The 20,473-nt window shown below is 38.0% G+C and overlaps 1 protein-coding gene across 3 annotated transcripts in view; it reads right to left on the bottom strand.

The window, feature by feature from the left end:
- Window positions 1-20,473, bottom strand: part of LOC144072859 (CUB and sushi domain-containing protein 3-like) — a 155,966-nt gene that overhangs the window by 91,423 nt on the left and 44,070 nt on the right. For 2 of the 3 annotated variants that reach the window (XM_077598219.1, XM_077598218.1), the window contains exons 1-16: window positions 17,653-17,831; window positions 16,807-17,133; window positions 16,063-16,257; window positions 15,833-15,971; window positions 15,442-15,629; window positions 13,784-13,972; window positions 10,482-10,598; window positions 9,392-9,607; window positions 8,019-8,207; window positions 7,226-7,395; window positions 6,285-6,441; window positions 4,234-4,425; window positions 3,858-3,984; window positions 2,971-3,173; window positions 1,742-1,933; window positions 973-1,111 (exon numbers count right to left, since the gene is read on the bottom strand). In XM_077598219.1, the coding sequence (XP_077454345.1) occupies window positions 973-1,111; window positions 1,742-1,933; window positions 2,971-3,173; window positions 3,858-3,984; window positions 4,234-4,425; window positions 6,285-6,441; window positions 7,226-7,395; window positions 8,019-8,207; window positions 9,392-9,607; window positions 10,482-10,598; window positions 13,784-13,972; window positions 15,442-15,629; window positions 15,833-15,971; window positions 16,063-16,257; window positions 16,807-17,133; window positions 17,653-17,707 (2,795 nt within the window). In that variant the 5' untranslated portion in view covers window positions 17,708-17,831. Of the gene's footprint in view, window positions 1-972; window positions 1,112-1,741; window positions 1,934-2,970; window positions 3,174-3,857; window positions 3,985-4,233; window positions 4,426-6,284; window positions 6,442-7,225; window positions 7,396-8,018; window positions 8,208-9,391; window positions 9,608-10,481; window positions 10,599-13,783; window positions 13,973-15,441; window positions 15,630-15,832; window positions 15,972-16,062; window positions 16,258-16,806; window positions 17,134-17,652; window positions 17,836-18,103; window positions 18,217-18,420; window positions 18,525-20,473 lie in introns of those variants that run through there. The other variant, XM_077598220.1, reaches the window with a different exon arrangement.

Here is a 20,473-nt window from a genome sequence, read left to right on the forward strand (position 1 = left end):
GGTGGCAGGAAATCCTCCCAGATGGCAGTTGAAATGTAGTGTAAAAAGATCATCCAATAATGTTGCTTTGCATTTTAAATATCTTCTCTTACAGTGAGACAGATATCATACTTTAGGGCAAAAGTGAAAATAGCTAAGAAATTGCTTTTCAGTTGAATGGGCATCTACTATTCAATATGATACATTTACTCTTTCAACTGGCAATCCAAGGTCAAGCGTGCCAAAGTTGAGGTTTATTTGTATAGACGAAAAAGAATAGAAATAAAACATTTCATTACCACATTGAGCCCTTCATAAAAAATGACTGAACAGCAGAGAGTAGGACTACCCTCAGGCATATCCTGCCAGACTTGCAGCTAGATGCCTAAAATGTAATTAATAATGTAAAGCTTCTCAGTATCATGCAGCACCGTAAATGAGTTTCACTCATCTCGCACCTCTTTCTGCAATATACAGTGCCCAAAATATTATTTCAGAAAAGTGACTGGAATATCTACTTACTGAAATGCTGTTTATTCTCCATCTACCAGCACACCTAAACTCAAACCCATGTGCATGACTCCAGAGAAACGGCTAACTCTGCCCAGTGATACAACTGGTTCCGTCACAGAGAACATGCAATTGCAAGAGGCAACTTGTGCTATGGTGCATTCACTGTGACCTGCATTTGGGTTCAGGTTAGAAAACACACTGCGCCGTTTGATTAAGTTCTGCTATGTGAGGTGTTGAGCCATGTATGAATATAAAAAGAAATAACAACAAGCTATCTTTTTCTCTCCTTATCCCAAGGTACTAAAAATACCATTTTTTAAAAGGCGTATAGCCCAAAATCGTCCTTAATGACCGCTAATTAAATCCTGAACATTAATATGTAGAGCCGCTCTGAACAAATCCATGTCTTATATGCTATGTTTTCATTTGGGAATGAGTTGTTTTTGGTAATTAAGTGAAAATAAGTTTAGATGAATATACCTGATAAATGCCAATGAGATGACATAGTCCGAGTGGACAGCAATAAGCCAATCACAGTCTTTACTGTGAGGATAGGGATGCGGGAAGTTGGGTGAAAGGATAAATCCTGAAGATCCAGTCACATTTCCCCCACATGGAGCTTTAACATAAGAACAAAAAAAGAATAACAGACATTGGCATAAAAAGAAGAGTTTTTAATTTTGCAGTAAATATCTTCCAAACACAGTTAGTTATATATTGTTTGCAGGACAAGCATTTGGCTTGGAAAATATTTTTCCTTGAGTAATAACACAAGTGTTCTTGCGTTTATGAACAAATACATGAGTCACACGGCGTCAACTTAAAAAAGCGAGAGGGAGCCCAAAGACTTGTAGCTCGCAAAGAAGACTAGTTGGCTGGGATTCAAGAACATTTATTTCTTTAGACCTACTTAGTGTAATTATTTCTAATTGCATTGTCGAGTACCAGTACTTAACAGCTAAGCCCTAGTAAGACAATGGGTAGGGGTGTGTAGTGTCCTAAAATGAATGTGTCCACCTAAGAGCTAATTACAGTTCCGAGATAGAATAATATATTTGTCTAAGGTATGAGCACGTAATAGATGCCGTGCTAACCTGCTAAAATCGAAATCTCCCTTTGCTGTTTTCACATTGATCCTTTTTCACTTCTGCCTCCCCCCTCTTACTTTTATACCACATATCACTCCATCAATTTCACTCATCCGTCTTCTCTCTGACTCAAGCAATTCCACCCCTCCCGTCCTTCTCACCAATGCAGCTTGGAGGGCTGGGTTGCCAGTAGTATCTATTTTCCACTTGGATGCAGGTGATTTTGCTCTCCCCCTGCAATTCATATCCCGGATCACAAGAGAAGGTCACAGAGTCACTGGGCTCCCGGCCTTCCCCATTGCGACTGCCATTCATGGGAATACCTGGATCCCTGCAGGCAGTGGCAAGGGAACCTATGGGGGGGAAAACACACACAATAATTTTGTATCATACAGATTGTGAATATTGTTTCATAATTGTTACTTTTTCATTTACTGTATAAGAACTGTATCAGATTATTATAATGTACTAATGCTGGAGAAAATGCTCTTTCAGCATAGGTTTGCTGCTCCTTCCTATTATGTCGATTCAGGAGGTGGGATGGCAAAGAGTGAAACAACAGGATGGAATGTTGGATTGGAACACATTTGTGAGGTGTGAAGAGTGGAGTTCGGAAGGACTTTGACAATGAGAATTGATTTTGGAGGATGAGTTAAAGAGTAGCTAAAATGGTCAAGTGTTAATGGAACTAGTGTATTGATCAGGAGTTCAGCAGCATGGGAAAGCGATGAACAGGTCAGTGTTTTATTTTCTTCTAAGCATTTAAAAGTATAGTTAGTAGGCAGGTTTTAATATACATGAAGAAGTAGTTAATGTGTGGTTGCTGGTTAAGGAAAGAGTGTCTATTTTTTTACCTACATATATGTGGGTACTTCCAATTGAAAAGAAAAGATAAAATAAATAAAATACTCCATGCGCCTTAAATGTGTTGCCCCAGGACAAATAACAAAATAACAATACTTTATGTTATGAATGTTGCAAAGTATTAAGATGCATTTCGGGGATCAATGCTTGCTTTCAAACAATGGAGCAAAACCTAAATTACAATAAAAAATAAACTATATTTGAAACCAATAAAATGTGATTTTATTGTAAATCTAATGTCTGAGTGTTTGTGTGTGCTTTTAAAGTGAAATAAAGAGAGAAAAGAGTATGCTACTTCTAAAAATAAGAGACAATAGTTGAGGATTTTTTCTCTTCGCATGATATCACATAGCGTTTGAGGTCTCTAAGATAGTCATTCCAGGCACCATTATGACACATACTGTATTTCTAACAATTCTAACTTCACATTAAGCAATATCCGACGCATCGCAATTCTGACAAAGCCCACATCATATTAATTGATGTGTTGAGACAGATTGTCTTCGAGTCTGAAGTAAATACTCACTTGAGAAGTCAATAGCAAATCCAGACTTTGTTATATAAAAGTCAGTTTCAAACTGAATGGTGACCACATTGAGAGTTGAGTGAATTCCCTCAGGCAGGAGGGAGCCGCTAACCTCCTTCAGAGACATTTCATTTTCAGGAGGTCCATCCCATACCTTCAGAATATCATGGGATGCCTCAGTGTCAAAAGCAAGAAACTGGAGGCTGAAAGAAGCAGGAAAATGATACTGTTATGGTTGCTCTAGTTATTTCTACTATGGAAAGAACATTTTTCATTACTAAATAATAAGATTGATATCAGTTATATCTCGTTGGACTAATTATCAGTGCCTTTAGAAGGCAAAGAGTACTGCCTCGAAGGAAAAAACAACTTGCACAAATCCTAACCGGAGAAATTGAGGTTCAATTGGACTTGGCAAGATAATAATCGGGTCAAATGAGAAATCAATGCCTGTTGTGATTTGGTGCAATTGTTCTATATCTGCTTGATTTAAAAATGCATCAACAGATGCTTTGAATCAGCAGTTTCCCCCTGACATATCAGGAAAGGTTTTCTTTAAATAATGCATGAATACATTTATGTTTAGTTCACCAAACCCACTAATGTAGTCTAAGTTTGATCAAATATTCAGAATTTTCAGTTGTTCCATCAATTTATACATAACGATGTGTAATTAATTTCTTATCGTCACACAGCTGCATTGCTTGCTCAAAAGTATCATTGTTTCTTTAGCTATATTAGCATATAAAGACTTTGAAATTCAGACATTTCTGCAAAATTATGATTAATGGTGATTGTTTTCCCACAACAAAAGCGAGGGTTAACCATTTCAAATATTCCACAAAATATGACGTATGCCCAATTACTGCATTGGCAAGTGAAGTTACCTGACAATGTTTCCAGAGTTGACCTCAATGGTCCACGTGCACCTCAGGTTGTTGTCATAGGGAAAGGGATAACCAGGTGAGAGGATGCGCCCTGAAGATTTCCCTTTAAAACTGCCACCACACTCCGCTGAATACACGTACAACCAACAACATAAATGGAATGAGATATTTTTCCTTATATTGAAGGACAACTGTGCTTAATGCAACAGATCCTGTTATATTTTCATGCTTCAAGGTGAATAGAGGAGAGGAAGGTACACAGAACTGGCCCTTTATGTATACACAACCTTTTATTGGACTGTCATTGTTACATACATTGTTCAAAAGAATGACAGCCTGGGTTTGCAATATACAAAAGAAGGGTCAGTAACCTTACCAATACATGATGGTAGGTTGCTGTCCCAGGTTCTTCTCTCTCCTGTCATGCATTTGAGTATGCCACTTCCATGCAGAGTGTAACCTTGGTCACAACCATAGGATATCGCACTCCCAGGAAAGTGACCCCGATCACTGACTTTGAAGCCAAATTGTGGCACACCTGGTTCATCACAATGGGATAGCTCAAAGCCTGGAGGACATGATAGGAAAATTGAACATTTCAAATTTGGTCAAAATGCATATTTACAGAAAGTCCACATAATTCTACTTTGGAGCACCATTCTTTGTCAATGTTAATGGACACTGATTGTTGTTTGACAATTAACTAGCCATTATTATAACTTGCCGTGAATAATTCCCACAGGACAAATCTGAATTAAAAGGGAACATTTGATAGTATACCAATATACACTTAAAAGGCTAAACTTGAAGGTCACCAATTCACCCAGCCATTCGTTCATCCTTCTAACATCCATCTTCTTGACACCTCATTTACATTTACGCTTGCTTACTAAAATGTAGAAACTTAGATGGATAAGACCAACAAACACACACTGAAATCACACTTAAGGAGCCTTCAACTCACCAAACATGCATGCTTTAGGAATGTGGGAGGAAGGAAGTCAAACAATTTAAATTCAACACAGAGCTAAGTTCATACTTTTGAGTATAAAATGTGACAAAGAAACTTTAAACACTTGTGAGCCATGTTTATAGAGATAATAGAAAGTGTTGAATGAAGCCAAAGCCAAAAGCAAACCCAAATAATGTCGCAGCAAGTCTTTGAACTTGACTCAGGCCTCGATATGCATTGCCTATCTTGAGGTACTAAACTTAAGTGTTCAGCCACGTGGCAACAGCGGCCTCATATAAACCCAGCACTGATTTATACCCTCGCCTCGCCATGAGGTCTTTGCCCATGCCAGATGTTATGGTAGAATTACAAGCGTCATGCCGAGTATAAATCTTGAGCACTTATGGCTCACATTCAGAAAATGTCGTCTGAACTTTTGGTCTAAGAGTCAGCAAAATATGTACCCAGATTTCATACTGAGAGGAAGATATAAACTTGCCATATTACCACCTTTTTCATAGATCACTCAACCCTCTCTGAGATGAATAGGGCCATTTATATTGCTTGAAAAGACCGCACTTGAAAAGGTAGAGGTTTAACATTTTCACTTTGCTATTAAACTCTCTGAAAGTTGAAATATCTGACTTAAAACATGGAAAAATAAGCGAATGAATAAAGAAATAGTCCTTTAAGAACCTTCTGTGTAATCAGCACAAAAATCAAGACAACTAATCACAGTAACAAAATAATCTTTTCGTTCATTTACTGGACTGTCATATTGGGTCTTGGAATTACCACATTTTAACAATGGAATGTACCTGCGGTGAAAAAGACAAGTTAAACTATTGTTGTCTCTTCTTTGTTAAAGACACATTACAATACATATAACAATTAAATGGCCATGCCAAATTAGTAATTAGCAAGAGCAACATATACCATTTGTTGCCAAACCACAATTTGCTTCGGACCATTAAATTAGGAACGAGCCACTATAGGACTATCCGCATGGTATATTCACAACACTACTGTCACCAAAAAGTATTGTTCTAAAGAAAATGGAATGAGTTTAATTTCCCCAATAATGAGCAAAAGATAACACTTTCTTAATTGTCTGTTCAAAAGAACTGTGCTCTGAAAACTGATTAACCGCCACAACAAAGGTTGAGGGTCAATTAAAAAGGGACAATCAAGTAATTTTGATGATTTCATTTCTAAAACATGAAATATGTTTAGACAAAGCCGTTGAAAATCTGCACAGGTTAAGGAAAAAAAAATCACATCTAAATCTCAGAATTACAGCAAGTAGCTCTTCATCTTGTCAGAGCTTTTCATTGTTTTCTAGCCCGCCCCTACTGTCCTCATTTACTTCAGTCAAGCTGTCCCACCATATTACAGTCCCTCACACCCCTAAATATGACTAATAACATGGAAAATATATTAATTAATGAATATGTGCTATATACCCCAGAACTTACTATAGTATTTGAGGTGAAAACCAGCTGCTGTGCTATCCTGGTCCGAGTAAAATTCCAGCCACATGTAGTTTGATGTGCTGGTCAAAGACAGACCTTGCATGGTTGTACCGGTGTATGTGCTGAGGAGTGGAGCCGCACCATCTTTACCGTCATACACCTGCTCAGAAATAAAAAGCAACTCAACTGTGGATGCAATATAGTAGCTTAAAACAGATTAACCACTGACAATTGGAATGGTTATATTGAACGTTAATATTGAAAAAATGACGCAATTTGGAGAACAGAAAATACTGTGCTTTGTGTAGCACTTGATTTTTGTTTTCTGACTGTGATGTAACAAATAGATTCGATTAATGGGACCAACTTCTTTTATCTGATATCACTAATCAGTGAAGTTGACTTAACTAGATTTGATAATGTATAACATCGAGTGAACCATACCAATGAGATGTTTCATGCATTGAATCATGTTTTGAAACAGTTATGTAATATTCCTGCTTTTGCGAATGACTCCATTTTATGAATTTTATTTTTCATTTTGCAGGCATTCATGTGTTTCCCTGCAGTAATCTTGAAGAAAACAAAAATAAGTAAATACATTTTAAGCGAATAAGAAAGTATTGTCATTGACACCAGTGCATGAAGAGAGAGACAAAGAGAGTGGGATGACATGCGCTACTGGTTACACCATTAGGCATATGCACTACAAAGACGGAGCACCAGCTGAGATAGAGGGTTATTTGCATCAGCTATTTGATCCATCTAGTAATGCTATGACTTCTAAGACATATTTCTGTCAAGTACCTTTCACTTTGCAAAAAAAAAAGTATTCTCCCCGTTTGCCATCAAATAAAAAAAAATCTGCTCCATTCCATTTGAAAATGATAAGCTGATTCAGTAAGGCTTTTGTAGAAAGATAGAAGCATTATGAGCCTTTTTACCTTGAGGATGTCACCTTGTGCAAGTTGAAAAGTGTTGGCTGTGATGTTGATGCCTTTGCCTCTTTGAACGTGAATGCTGTATACACATTCGTGGCTGTTATCATAGGGCAATGGATAGTTTGGCGACAAAAGCACACCCTCATTTTTGGACACAGTCGATCCACATTCGGCTAGAAAAAAAAATCATGCATAATTGCATTAAAAATAAGTCATAAGGTTATAAAATAATAATCTCATGAGTAATTAAAAAGTGTGCTACAGGTCACCATTTCTTTGGGCTTCTATGCAACAACACATTAATTAATGAGGTATTCTTTAGGTAAATAGGATGGGCCAAAAATGATTTTCAAAACTAGTTTCACTATGGTGCAGTTCAGTTGTATACCCTTGTTACAATATTTAACATTAATTACTCATCGCAGACATGTTTAAATGTATAAGTTCAATGAACTCGCGGCAGTTAACTGGTGAGCCAGAATTCAGATTTTGAAATCGTATTTCACGCAAAATAATTCAGAGCGTGATGAGACAGCAAATGAAAAACTGCCTTTGCGAAGAAATGTCAGCACAGTATTTCGAGAGTCAGTTATCAGTGTGTGCTTGGGTGTCCATGCGAAGGGTGGGTGTGTTTGTGTGTGGGAATTGGGGTCCTTTGTGGACTATTGCATTTAAATCCATTATAGTATTTTTCTATAAATAACCAAAAGAGTGACCATGAAGTCTATGAACATCTGGAAATTCAGCAATATGCTGCACACAAACAGGAAGAGAAGACAGAATGAAAGCAACGTACCCACACACCTTGGCAGAGGGGCACTCCACATACGGCGGCCACCTCCCAGGCACACAATCTCCTTTGCCCCCTGCAGCCGATAGCCAGTGTTGCAATGGAACAACAGAGTGTCACCAATACCAAACTTTGAGCCCGCATGCCACCCAAATTGGGGTTTTCCAGGATCCTGACAGGGCTCAAGGTCATACTCTGGAAACCATGACATAAATCAATTCGCAACGTTGTAATTCCTCACAATATCCGTCACTTTTTATACTCACCCACTTTGTAAGTTATAAATTACAGTCATATATATACTACATGCCTGATCTTCAAGGTAATCGAGAAAGTGCACTTCCATTCCTTATGTCTTTAATATTATTTGATTGTACGAAAAACAGAAAAAGTGCTTTAGATTCAATTTATTGCTGAATGCGATTTGCGTAACTCCTCCACTTGTTTTGTTGCTGCTTTAATGTCCCTCACATTCTAAACAGGGTAAAAACTATGCCGGCTTATTGATTTCAGTGCAACAGATTAAAACGTAACACTCGTGGGATGTTGCCCGACAATGTGCCATATTTTCAAAGGTCGTAAAAGGTTATGCGTGATTTCTAATAAGGGAATCTATACATGCTAATTGGAGAGCATGTAAGGACAAATGCATGCACACAGGCAGAAAGACCACAAAGCCATTCTCACACAGAACATTTCATGCATATTAATACCCGCATAAGTTATTCTTCATTTCAGTGCACAGCAGGAAAACATTTTGCCAAAATGGCTGAGAAATCATACCCCCCCCCCCCCCCCCTTTTGCCCTTCTTCTTCTCTATATACTGTTGTTTTCTTTTCCTCCACATTCTCTCCATCATTCCTCCTCACTCTGGTCATCACCATCTGCCTCATTTTCCTGCCTCTCCATTTTACTCATGCACCTCCATATCTCTGTACTTACCCACTTCTTGGTTTCGGAAAGGGGAGGGTGGCATTAATACTTATCTCCCCACTACATCCCTTAAGCTCTTCAGTCCTAAGGATAGTGACCCACATGGTATCCTTTGATGATAATTCTCATCACAGCCAGACAGTGCCCACCTGTGTAACCTTGTCGTCTCTTAATTATACCACTGTGATTGACGTCGCCTGAAGCACCGTGTATTTTAATATCAGTAAGGCCCCACGTTGCTTTTTACTAGACATGCGTTAGAGGGACTTAGCATTTGGATTCTATTATTGATCTGACCATCTTTGAACTTTTATACCAGCCTTAACTGCACCAATGTTTAACACTATGCACTTGTGTCTTGTGCCTTTCCTTTTTAAAATGTCAACCAAATTATTCTCCATCTATCTCTACTTCATGCAGACAGAACACTCATGTGCTCCTTTACCTGAGAAGGAGATGTTGAATCCCTGAAGAGATATGGAGAAGTCCGAAATGAAGCGGAGCTGTGCTTTGAAGTTGCCATACAGGCCAGCGTTAAGCGCAGCCAGCCTTTCCGTGCCTGTGAGTCGAGCCAGTGGCTGAGCGAAGCTGCCATTTTCAGTTATAAGCAGATAGTCATGGTGATCCTCCAGGTGGAAGGAGTGGAAAGTGAATCGCACGCCTTGGAGAAGGACAGAAGTCCTGTTAGTGATCTCAAAATGTCAATCAAATTATAGATAGATAATAGATAGAGGATATGTTTTAACTCGTAATTTTTTACAAATAAATTTCTTTTCCATCCATTATCTTAATGCAATGGAACAATGTGTAATGGCAAGAATAAAACCTGAATTCTTTATTACATAGTAACAACCTTCATAAAACATTTTTACGTTCTTTACTGGTCTGTCTAGTGTTTCTTCCCAGGGGAGTGCCACAAATTGAATCTTTTCATTTGACAAGGAACTACTTAACACCCAAGTGGGGGGTGCTGGAGCCTATCCCAGCTAATTATTGGCAACAGGCAGTGTTCACCCTGAATTGGTGACCAGCCAATTACTGGGCACAAAGAAACGGACATCCATTCATGCTCACATATATGCCTAGTGGCATTTTAGAGTGTTCAACTAGCCTCCCCATTATGTTTTTGGGATGGAGGAAAATTCATGTCTAATAGATTTATCAGACAAGTATATACGCATGTTCAAATTGTTCTATGTCATTGTAGATAGAAACTGTTCTACGTTGTCCGAAAATATTTATGTGATGTAATCGTTAGTATATTTTTATCTGAGGCTCTTTTCTACTAATTACAAACACATAAAATACAAAGATTTTAATGGCGCTGCTGATAAAAAAAGGTCGATCAAGTTGCCAATAATAGTTTCAGCACTGAAATACGTACTTCCTAAATTCCTTGATTTGACAGTTTAAACAAAAGGCCCATTATGTGGTTTATGAAACAGAAGTGTGCCCTTGACAGGCAAGTGTGTGTATGTGCACATACCGTAGACGTGCACACAGGAGATTCAATATATGTGTGGTTTACAACAAACCTTTTCCGTGGCTAACTTCCACAGTCCATGTACAGTTCAGAGAGTTTGGATACAACTCAGGGTAACCAGGCGAGAGGATGACACCAACAGGCCCTTTGATATCCCCGCCGCAAGATGCTGAAAGGAAAGGAAAGATAATGAATGATAAATGATGATGGGGAAAAAGAAACCTGTAAATGAAGCAATAAATCCCTCACGTGAAGAGAAAGGAGCAATTTGCATGAATAATGTATTTGAGTCACATCACATCCTATCATACTATTTTATGAGCACCTGTAATTCTGCCAGCACAATATTTTTTTCTCTACCTTGTTTCAAAGCAACTCTCTCTCTACCTAGACAATAAATCATTCATTGATCGCGCAGCCGGCCATATAGTCACCTTTCATAAATTATTTTAAAACTAAAATCTGGTTAGAAAACAGCATTTACTGACAATTAACTGACACAAGCAGACTTGGAGGATTAAATCAGGTTCATTGCAGTCATTACTTTAAAGAGATTCTGAATTATTTCCACGCAAATTGGATTAGCACAATGCAGCATTCTATTTAAATCAGTTTGAAAAGATTAACAAGTCGAAAAGACCCCGTAGTGTTTTCCTATGAAGGAATAGAATAAGACATATGTCACCTTGCTGACATGATTCTCATGTAATATGATTATATAATTTAATACCACCAACGCCTCTAATTTTGTAAAAGTGATAAGATAATTCTCTACACTTATCGGCTGCTATGAATCTAGAGGTTCATGCTACCTCTCTCTGAAAATTATAATTGGTAGAACTGGATGTTGTTACAATTAGTAGCTTTTTTTGCAGAGAGCTAATGCAATATATCTGTAAGGTTAAATCACATAAAAGTTTTCGTTATTGTTTAGAGTAAAACATGAACACAGTCGAGTACGTGATTTTTTTTGTTTTGTTTGTTTTCTCACCTCATTCTGGAGTTTAGTGTTCATGATTGCATTTGTATCTCTATTGTCTTTGGTCCAAATATCTGTTATCTATCCGTAAGGTTAAATCACATAAAAGTTTTCGTTATTGTTTAGAGTAAAACATGAACACAGTCGAGCACGTGATTTTTTTTGTTTGTTTTCTCACCTCATTCTGGAGTTTAGTGTTCATGTTTGCATTTGTACCTATATTTTCTTTGGTCCAAATATCTTGCAGATGACGTTACTATCAAATGCCTATGAGCCTCTCTAAATATTAGAAGTATACGCCTCTTGTGAATGTACGCATATTCAAAGTTATGAATGTCAGACGATGTTTTGGAAGATCACTGTAATGCCTAAGGCCTCACAGCTGTGAGCACACATACACCCCCTCTTTTCCTCACTCATTCCCCCTTGGGCCCTCCAGCAAACACACCACATCAAGGCCTGAATCCTTATCCACCAACAAAATTATATCAAATATTTTATTAATGAGCCAAAATTACATAAAGTCATTAAAAGTGAATGAGTACACTTGGCAAGGTGTTTATTTAGAGGGTCCATAAACAGAAGGCTGCAGCCTTTGGCACCAGTCTATCTTAAAGCAAAGCAGGAAAAAGGCTCTTGGTTATAAAGGGAGTGCAAAGGCTTTTGCAAACTCAGCACTATTTCATCCCCAATATATTACACACAGCCAACTCTTGCACTTTGTTTTGTTATACTTTGTGTTCTACCTGCAAATGAGTCATCTATGGCATCAATATCAGTGTGAAAAATGTAGGGTAAAATCACCACAATCTCTTTTTTCTTTCTAAAATGTTCAAATAGACAGGTTTCAGAGAGATTATGTGGGACAACACAGCTACAGGGAACCGATGAAGCTGTTCCTTTGAAGTTGGGATAAATCGTTTTTTTTTTCTCATTTACATGATTCACAACAACCCCCATCCAAGTTTTTCACAGAAAGACATGGTCAATCTATTGAGGAAAAGCAGCTTGACAAGCAAACAAGTTTAGAGCCTTAAAGCGAAGATGTACAAGGTCCTATTTATGAAAATTTCAAATAGCAGCTAAATGATATGTTTACTCTTACAGGCTGTGCCTGATGTTGCTGGGCATGTTCTGCATTTTTTATTGATATTTTCATATTTTACTGACAGAGATAACTATATTCAAAAGAAAGATTTAAACATGTAAACTCAACTTGAAGATTTTCTTCTAAATACAGGAAAACTTTAAATATGGGCACAAGCTGAGAATAAATGAGTGCCCAATCTCTAAAATATAGGCGGTAATTCTTTTGGTCTGATTTTTTTGTTTTGTTTTTGTTTTAGGTGGGGTTTAAAATGCCAGCTGTTGTCGACTTGAAGCCCAGTGATGTCAATGCTTTCTGGCCGGCCCCTATCACTGTCAGTCGATTTTCCATTTCAGCAAGGAACAACACTGCAATGCCTTTGAATTTTTTGGATCCCACTAAACAACATGGCGACGTTATTAGGAGATAAAAAGACTTTATCAAGAGCCGTACAAATGGAGACCTATTTTACGGGATCTACACTCACTTATTAGACCAGAGCGTATGCTCCGTTTGTGTGATACGCTGATATCATTCTCTATGACCCGCTAAAAAAAAAGATTTCTTGCTGGTTACTGGGACAGTATCACCCATCTCTCTCGTGATTACATCATCTCGTATCAGCTGCATCACCTTGACTCAGCTCCCGCCAGTCAGCCATAACATTTTGATTCCAATGGGTAAGTGGACATTTGTTTCTTTATAGAAAAATTTAGTCATCAATTCATCATTATTTTTTCTTATTTCATTCCCTGGTTTATATATTACACTAAAGATGGAAATTCACTATTTAAAACTGGCGACGCAAAATGTGCAGACAATAATGGATATTGATCATGTTAAAAGGAAAACATAAAATACTGTATTATTCCTTTGAAGAAAAAGAGTCAGAGACATGCCGTCTCCTTCAGAGTTGTATTCTAGCTCGGCCTATTGAATCCAAGGATTAACATGACGACATTTTTTTTAAAAGAATAGTGTAATTATTTTTTTAATTCATTAACTTAATGCATCAATTTGTCAGAGTTTTAAATAATAGTCCTTATTTTTGCCCAATCCAACAATTTATTCATTTTAACATTGAGGTTACATCAGCTTTAACCTCTGGATAGCTGTAATAGTTTTCATGAAGGGCAAAATGAAAACTCAAGGTTTTCGGCTAGTTTGACCTTTGTTTAACGTGGGCCAACACACATCACCTGCATGAGGGGAATAGGAGTCGAAAGCTAAATTAGACCCTTTGGAAATCCAATAGCCCACCCCTCATTTAACTTCTGAGTAGACATACCATCACAAGTGGGAAGAGGGTTGCTCCAGAAGTGATTCTTTTCACAAACCAGTGGTTCTTCTAGGCTTAGTCTGTATCCCGGATCACATTGGAAGGATATTGATGAGCCGATGGACAGGTCACTGCTTAGCCGCACGCCATTGACTGGGATACCAGGATCCATACAAGAGTATGTGTCCACTGTGACAACTAAAAAAAAGTGCTCGTTAATTATGCTGTCTCAGATAATAGTAGAATATGGAATGTCGTGTTGTTTGAGTAAATTACAGCACGATCGTTAAAAAACTAAAGAACCTAGCCTGAATCATGCAAAGAATATATAACACATACCATAAGACCTAAATTGCAATGAAAGAAACGAATGTGATTTTAGTCTTATTGCTTTGTAGCACCACCATCACAAAAGAGTGATTCACCCGCAGATAGCAAAAACATAATAAGACAAAGATACTTGTGGTCTGATTTAAGTGAATAGTGCCTTCATGACATAGTGATGTATGTGAATCACCTATGGTATATTGCAAGCAATTTTGAATTTGAGCATCCCTTGTCCAGACATTGTTATTTCATTCATGTACACTGGTACCAGTACTTACGAAATTGCGTTTCAGATGTGGTTTCGCAACTTGGATTTTTGATAAGGAGAAGCGCATATTACTTGGGAAAATGTTCACTCATTCAAACTTAAAAAATAAAATCATAACAATTTTGTATCCAATGTGTGAAACGAAAAAGATGAAAAGATGTGAACATTATTTATTAAGCCAATAAAATTAATAAGATAGTAAAATACTTTTTCAAAGCCATTCGTCGTCAATCTTGGCGATAGCAAGACTCTTCTTTCCCCTCGTACCATAACTCTCTTGGGTCAAAGTGATAATTGGCAAAGAATAAATATGCATTAAGCACACTAAGAAAAATGTAAGAAATGTGTCAGAACTCTGTGTCGAACGAGGTCGAAGGTACACGAATCAAGAACTCACTGCCGCAGCGGTTATGCCATGGTGCTAGAAAAAGATGACGTGCCACGAGGAGGCTTTTGGTCAGATGGTCGTGCTCATACTCTGGTGGTGGCCGCCTAGAGCGCGCCCTTTTCTAATCGGTCTTCATGGAGACACAGCCTTTCAGAGCCAATGAGAAGCCAGCAGAGATGGCTAATGGGAGAGTAACTCTATCATGACATTTTCAAAATTAAATACAGAACGCTATGCTTGGCGGATATTAGAATTTTCTAATTTCACATTTTGTAACTCTGAATTTCTTTCCTATCTGGAGACAAAATTTTACAGCTGAAGCCTTTTGTAACCTGCATATTTTGTATGCAGTGGTACCACTGCACTGTAAAGATATTCTTCCATCAACATTTTCTAACAATAGACACATTTCATGCTGCCATGACTAGCACCTAATCATTTGCAGATATTTATCAATGACAATTTTGATTCAAAAAATAAAAACGGATTGGACTTATACATTTTTTCCTTGCAACTCAAAAGACCACGAAACAGGTCACATGAGGCAAGATAAACACACTTCAATCTGAACAAGAACTACAGGTATTAAATAAATGAATTACAGGTACAGACAATCGTCTGAAAAATTACACTTGCATTTGCTCACTGATTCGTGCAAGAAATATGGGATCCGATTATAGTTACCTTCATAAAAGATTTTGAAGCCACTGTTGGATCTACTATTGTCCGTGGTGAACAGCAAATATAGGAAGTTGCTGGTACTAAAAAGAAACTGAGGAACCTGGGTTCCATTGAATGAACCAATCAAAGGTGAAAGCAGGTTTGGGCCATCATGTACTTCCAGAAAGTCATAGCTGAGTTCAGTTTGAAACCTTAAAGATAAATGGAGATTAAACAGGAAGTGTATAGACCGAAAGAGAAATTTGCACTCTCAACGCCATGCAATTTGCATAGTTCAATTAAATTTACCCACCATAAATGATAATACAAATGGAACTGTTGTGAAAACCAATTGTTACACTCCAAGGCACAACGCATGCTTAAACATGTGTGATACTGTATTAAATGTACATACCTGTCAAAGCTGATCTTGATGGAGTGGCCGGATTCAGCTTCTATGACCCACTCACAACTAAGTGAGTCTTTGTAATAGCCAGGCCATCCTGGAGACAGAATGACCCCAGATGGGCCGGAGTAGTGACCACCACAGGGAGCTGTATGGATTAAAAAATGAAATTGAAAGAAATTTTGTTTTTGTGTGTGCGTGTGGAAACACAGAAACATTGTTGTATCCTTCTTGTGTACCTTCGCATTTAGGGATGAGGCCGCTCCACATCACCTTTCCTTCCTCTAAATGGCATGTGATGGTGTCGGCCCCCTGCGTCTTGATAAAGCCCTCTTCACAGACCACAGAAATGGAACTGCCCAGTTGGAAACTGTCCCCGAAGCGTCTGGCATTCAGCGGTATGCCAGGGTCAGGGCACTCATTACGCCCAAAAGCTTGTAATGAGGAGAGAGATAGCACAATCTGACGACAAGCACTCTTGTTTTCATGAAAAATGGCTTCTTTAAGGGGTGTGCAGATAAGGTAAATAAATGTAGCTGTCTTTAAGACAGCAAGAAACCTGAAACAGCATGTTCGCTGTTCGCCTAATGTTGATAATGGGTTTTGCCAAGAAAGAACGCGTTTTTTACAACCTACAGTGTTAATAAGGCATAAAAACTAAGCACAGCATGCTGCTTTATGCTAGTTTTTCCCCAAACCTTATATCGTAAAGAGTACTCCAGAGAAGTAATTTCTGAAAATTGTCTCATTTCTTTTATCACATTCTTTTATGACATTCTGAGACAGCAAATATGCTGTTGACTACTACAACTTCAAATTTCATGGAAAGCATTTGATCATACCAAAGGCACACATCAATTTGCATTTTAATACTACAATACTTTTAACATTGCCCAACCTGGAAGTAATAAAATAAAGTAAGGGTATACGTAATCATGTATGAGCATTACTGTTTTGAACAAACTGTGCAAATGGCAACTCACTGCTATAGGTGATGTTGAAACCACGCCCGGACATGGAGTGGTCAGCTTGAAACTCTAGCTGCAAGATGTTACTATTGGACGTCAGGTGGGAGGGCACTTCTGCCCCAGAGAAACGTCCTAAAATAGCGGATCCTGACTGATCACCATCTTTAACAGTGAGGAAGTCATAGGGTGGTTCAAGGTCAAAGTCATTAAATGCCAGGTGTATTCTGGAGCCAGGCTCTGAGATGATCAACCATACACAGTTGAGGTTGTTGCCATAGCCTTCTGGATAGTCAGGAGATAGCACAGTCCCCATGGGAGCCGTGAAGTTGGAAAAACAAGGAACTGAATGACAAAGGCAAGAAATAGATTAATAACTCATACAAATATAATGTATCCCAAGCGAGGCAATTTGTTTTAACAGCAGCAACATGACTGTCCATTCTCTCCCACTAAGATGAAAACTGAACTTTGTATGAGCTACATGACTAGTTGGGAGAGAAAGTACTGGGCCCACGAGTCCTGATGCATTGGAAAAACATGAAACCTAGTTTTCAAAAAATGTAGTCTGAAAATGTAATGTGCAGAGGATTATAAACAGTTGACTAGAGTATGGGTAAAAAATGATTTTTCCCCCTTTGTTTACCGTAGCATCACTTTGCCCTTTGACATTCTGTGAGTTGCTGTTTACATGCAAGTATTTTGCAGCATTAATTAATCTTTCAAAAGCTTTGTGTCATTGTAAACTTTCAAAGCACATAATTATTTCATTTGTCCTCATCAAATGGAATGCACTTAAAACTTACACCCGCGACCCTTGTGAGACTAGGCGGTACGGAAAATAAATGAATGGATAAAACTTACATATGCAGATGGGAATATTTGCCGACCACTGATTGTTGTTCTGGCAGGTTATCATCCTCTCCCCAATGAGCTCAAATCCAAACTGGCACTCAAATCGTAGAACATTTCCATTTAAAAAGCCACTTCCCTCTTGGTAGCCATAGAGTGGTGTACCAGGGTCACCACAACTCTCTTTATCAATTTCTGTGTGTAAGGGTAGAGCAGGTGGATGCAGAAATGGAAATAGACGAGATAAGAAATAAAGAACAGAGTAAAGCCAAGTACAGCAGCTTGAAGTACTATATGACCAATATCTCCTTTTTACAATATCAGTAAATCCAGGTAAGCCCCGTGGGTGTCAAACAGCCAAAAAGAGTGACAGAGGGGAATGTCTGACTGCTTTACTAATGGAGTCTCCCATTGATCACAGCTATGCATCAAGATAGTGGTGTCAACACTAAACCCATTGTACCTTTATAGTTGATCTTGAAGCCAATGGAGCCCACACTTTCATCAGATTGCAGATGAAGCCACATCTGATGGGACATGCTGACAATCAGGTCAGGTACAAAGCTCCCAGTTAGTCTTTAGGGGGGGGGAAAAGAGGCTATTAAAACAATCATTGAAACATATTTCACAATGAGACGCTATAAAATGCAGAAATCCAAAAAGTGCCATCCGATAAGCAAGTTTACTAAATGGTGTATGAAAATGTTAAAGATAAATAAATAAATAAATAAGCCATTTGTTGAAGAGTATTTGCAATACAAGAGAAACTTCACTACTTACACTTGTATTATTGTTTTAGAATCCCCTACTTCTGCGCCATCTCCAATTGTAAGTGAATCATACCCTATTTCCAGGTCAAATTCTTCAAAGTTGATTTGGATAACCTGCAAAAAGGACATGCCGTAACTATTTTTCAGTCATAAAAACCCACACATACATATAAAATATTTTCAAAAGCTGATACATATTTGTACAGAGTGATTTTACCCATTGTCAATGTTCTAGTCATGCATCATTAGGCTAAACGTAGGAATAGGATCTATTATAGTAGACTAATGGTTCAAACTTTACATTTGTCTCAAATTAGAACACAGTGCTAATTTGGCAATGTTTAAAATTTTCTGATGCATCCGTTTTACCAAACACAAGAGAGGTTCCTTGACATATGATTCATACCGGTGAGGTGATTTTCATTGCAAAGTAGCAGCAAACTTGCATCTCTCCAACAACCAGTTTAATTCTAATTGGCAATTGGATTTAAATGTCCCCAAGTTATAATCCCAAGAGAGTGTCTACAGTCCCCATAGGAGGTGATTGAAGGAAGGATGAATTAAACTGGTCAATTTAAAGTGAGCAAACATAACCACCAAGTGGGTATCTCGCCAACGCACACCATTGAAACTCATAATACACAGTGGGGCATATAACACACAAATACAAGATGAATTAGAGGAGCACAATGCATTTTTAAAACTAATCATAAAAGCACTACACTCAAAATGATTAACATGTTTTATTCACTACCAACCACCAAATGTATATAAATTCATTCCAGACTTTGTTGCATCCATATATTGCCTACAGAACAAAAGCTTCTAAAATCAGCTTTACTGTGCCTAAGAGAGGCTTGACAAGAAAAAGCTAATGACTGTAAATAACATTTAATCTTAAAATGCTTTGAAACCAAAATCTTCTCACTTCTTTGCAGCACAGAAGCTCTCCTCCTGAAACATTCTTCGACAATAGCAGCAATATCCCTTAGAAATGGAATGACATCAAATCTTTTGCGTTCTATTCACATAACCCTTTAACAAACAGTGCATGCCTGCACACCAGAATAAAACATAACACTCTGTAGCACACACACGCACACACACAATATACACACACAAACAATCTACACACACACCCACACAATATATATACACACACACACACACACACACACACACACACACACACACACACACACACACCACTTCATAAAAAAGACAAATATTCTTCAATTCGCGACAGAACATGGCAGTCAAAACCGCTTCACATTACTTTCGAGCAACAATGAATTACTTCATGGCAAAAATAAATTGGTCCATAATAAGTATTTGCCTATCAAAATGCATAATTAACTTTCCACCTCCCTTGCTGTTAGTGATGTCATTTTCTCAATAATCAAACGTACATATACTCCACTGTGGAGAGCATTTCAATCATCTAAAAGCTTCATTATCACAGCACAAATTCATATAAGTGTCATTATCTCAATTCAATCTTTTTACATTGGTTTGAAATGAAAGCATGTTGTAATAAAAATAAATGTTGCATCTGTCGATGACAGACACATGACTCTACTCTCCAGCTATCGGAACAAAAAATTCTGTACTGTATCCATTTATAACACAATGCAAGCATTAGCATAATTACCATAATAACACTAATGGATCAACTTTCCTCTGCCAAGACATGAGCTTAGTTTACTTAGGGGAAGCATGGTGGCACATTGGTTCAGTGCTTGCCAGTCCTAGCGAGTTTTGAATGGCCATTAGTCCTCTTGTGCTTATAAACAATAATGAAGCAAAATGACCAACCCTTGCTCACATGAAAAACTAGACAGAATACCAATTGTGAGACTGATCTGAAGTAGGAGAACAGCAATGATGATTAGGAAAACAGCTTTGGCCTCTTCACTTTGGGGACAAGTGGGTCTCATTCAATCATTATTCATCTCAATTTGTGTTACCTCCGACAACTGGGCAGAATTGTTTCACTGCCAATAGCCATGAACAAAATGACACTCCAAACAAAGCAATGCACTACAGCTATGTATATAAATTGA

The sequence above is a fragment of the Stigmatopora argus genome, chromosome 4 (assembly GCF_051989625.1).
Source record: "Stigmatopora argus isolate UIUO_Sarg chromosome 4, RoL_Sarg_1.0, whole genome shotgun sequence".
NCBI classification, from domain to species: domain Eukaryota; kingdom Metazoa; phylum Chordata; class Actinopteri; order Syngnathiformes; family Syngnathidae; genus Stigmatopora; species Stigmatopora argus.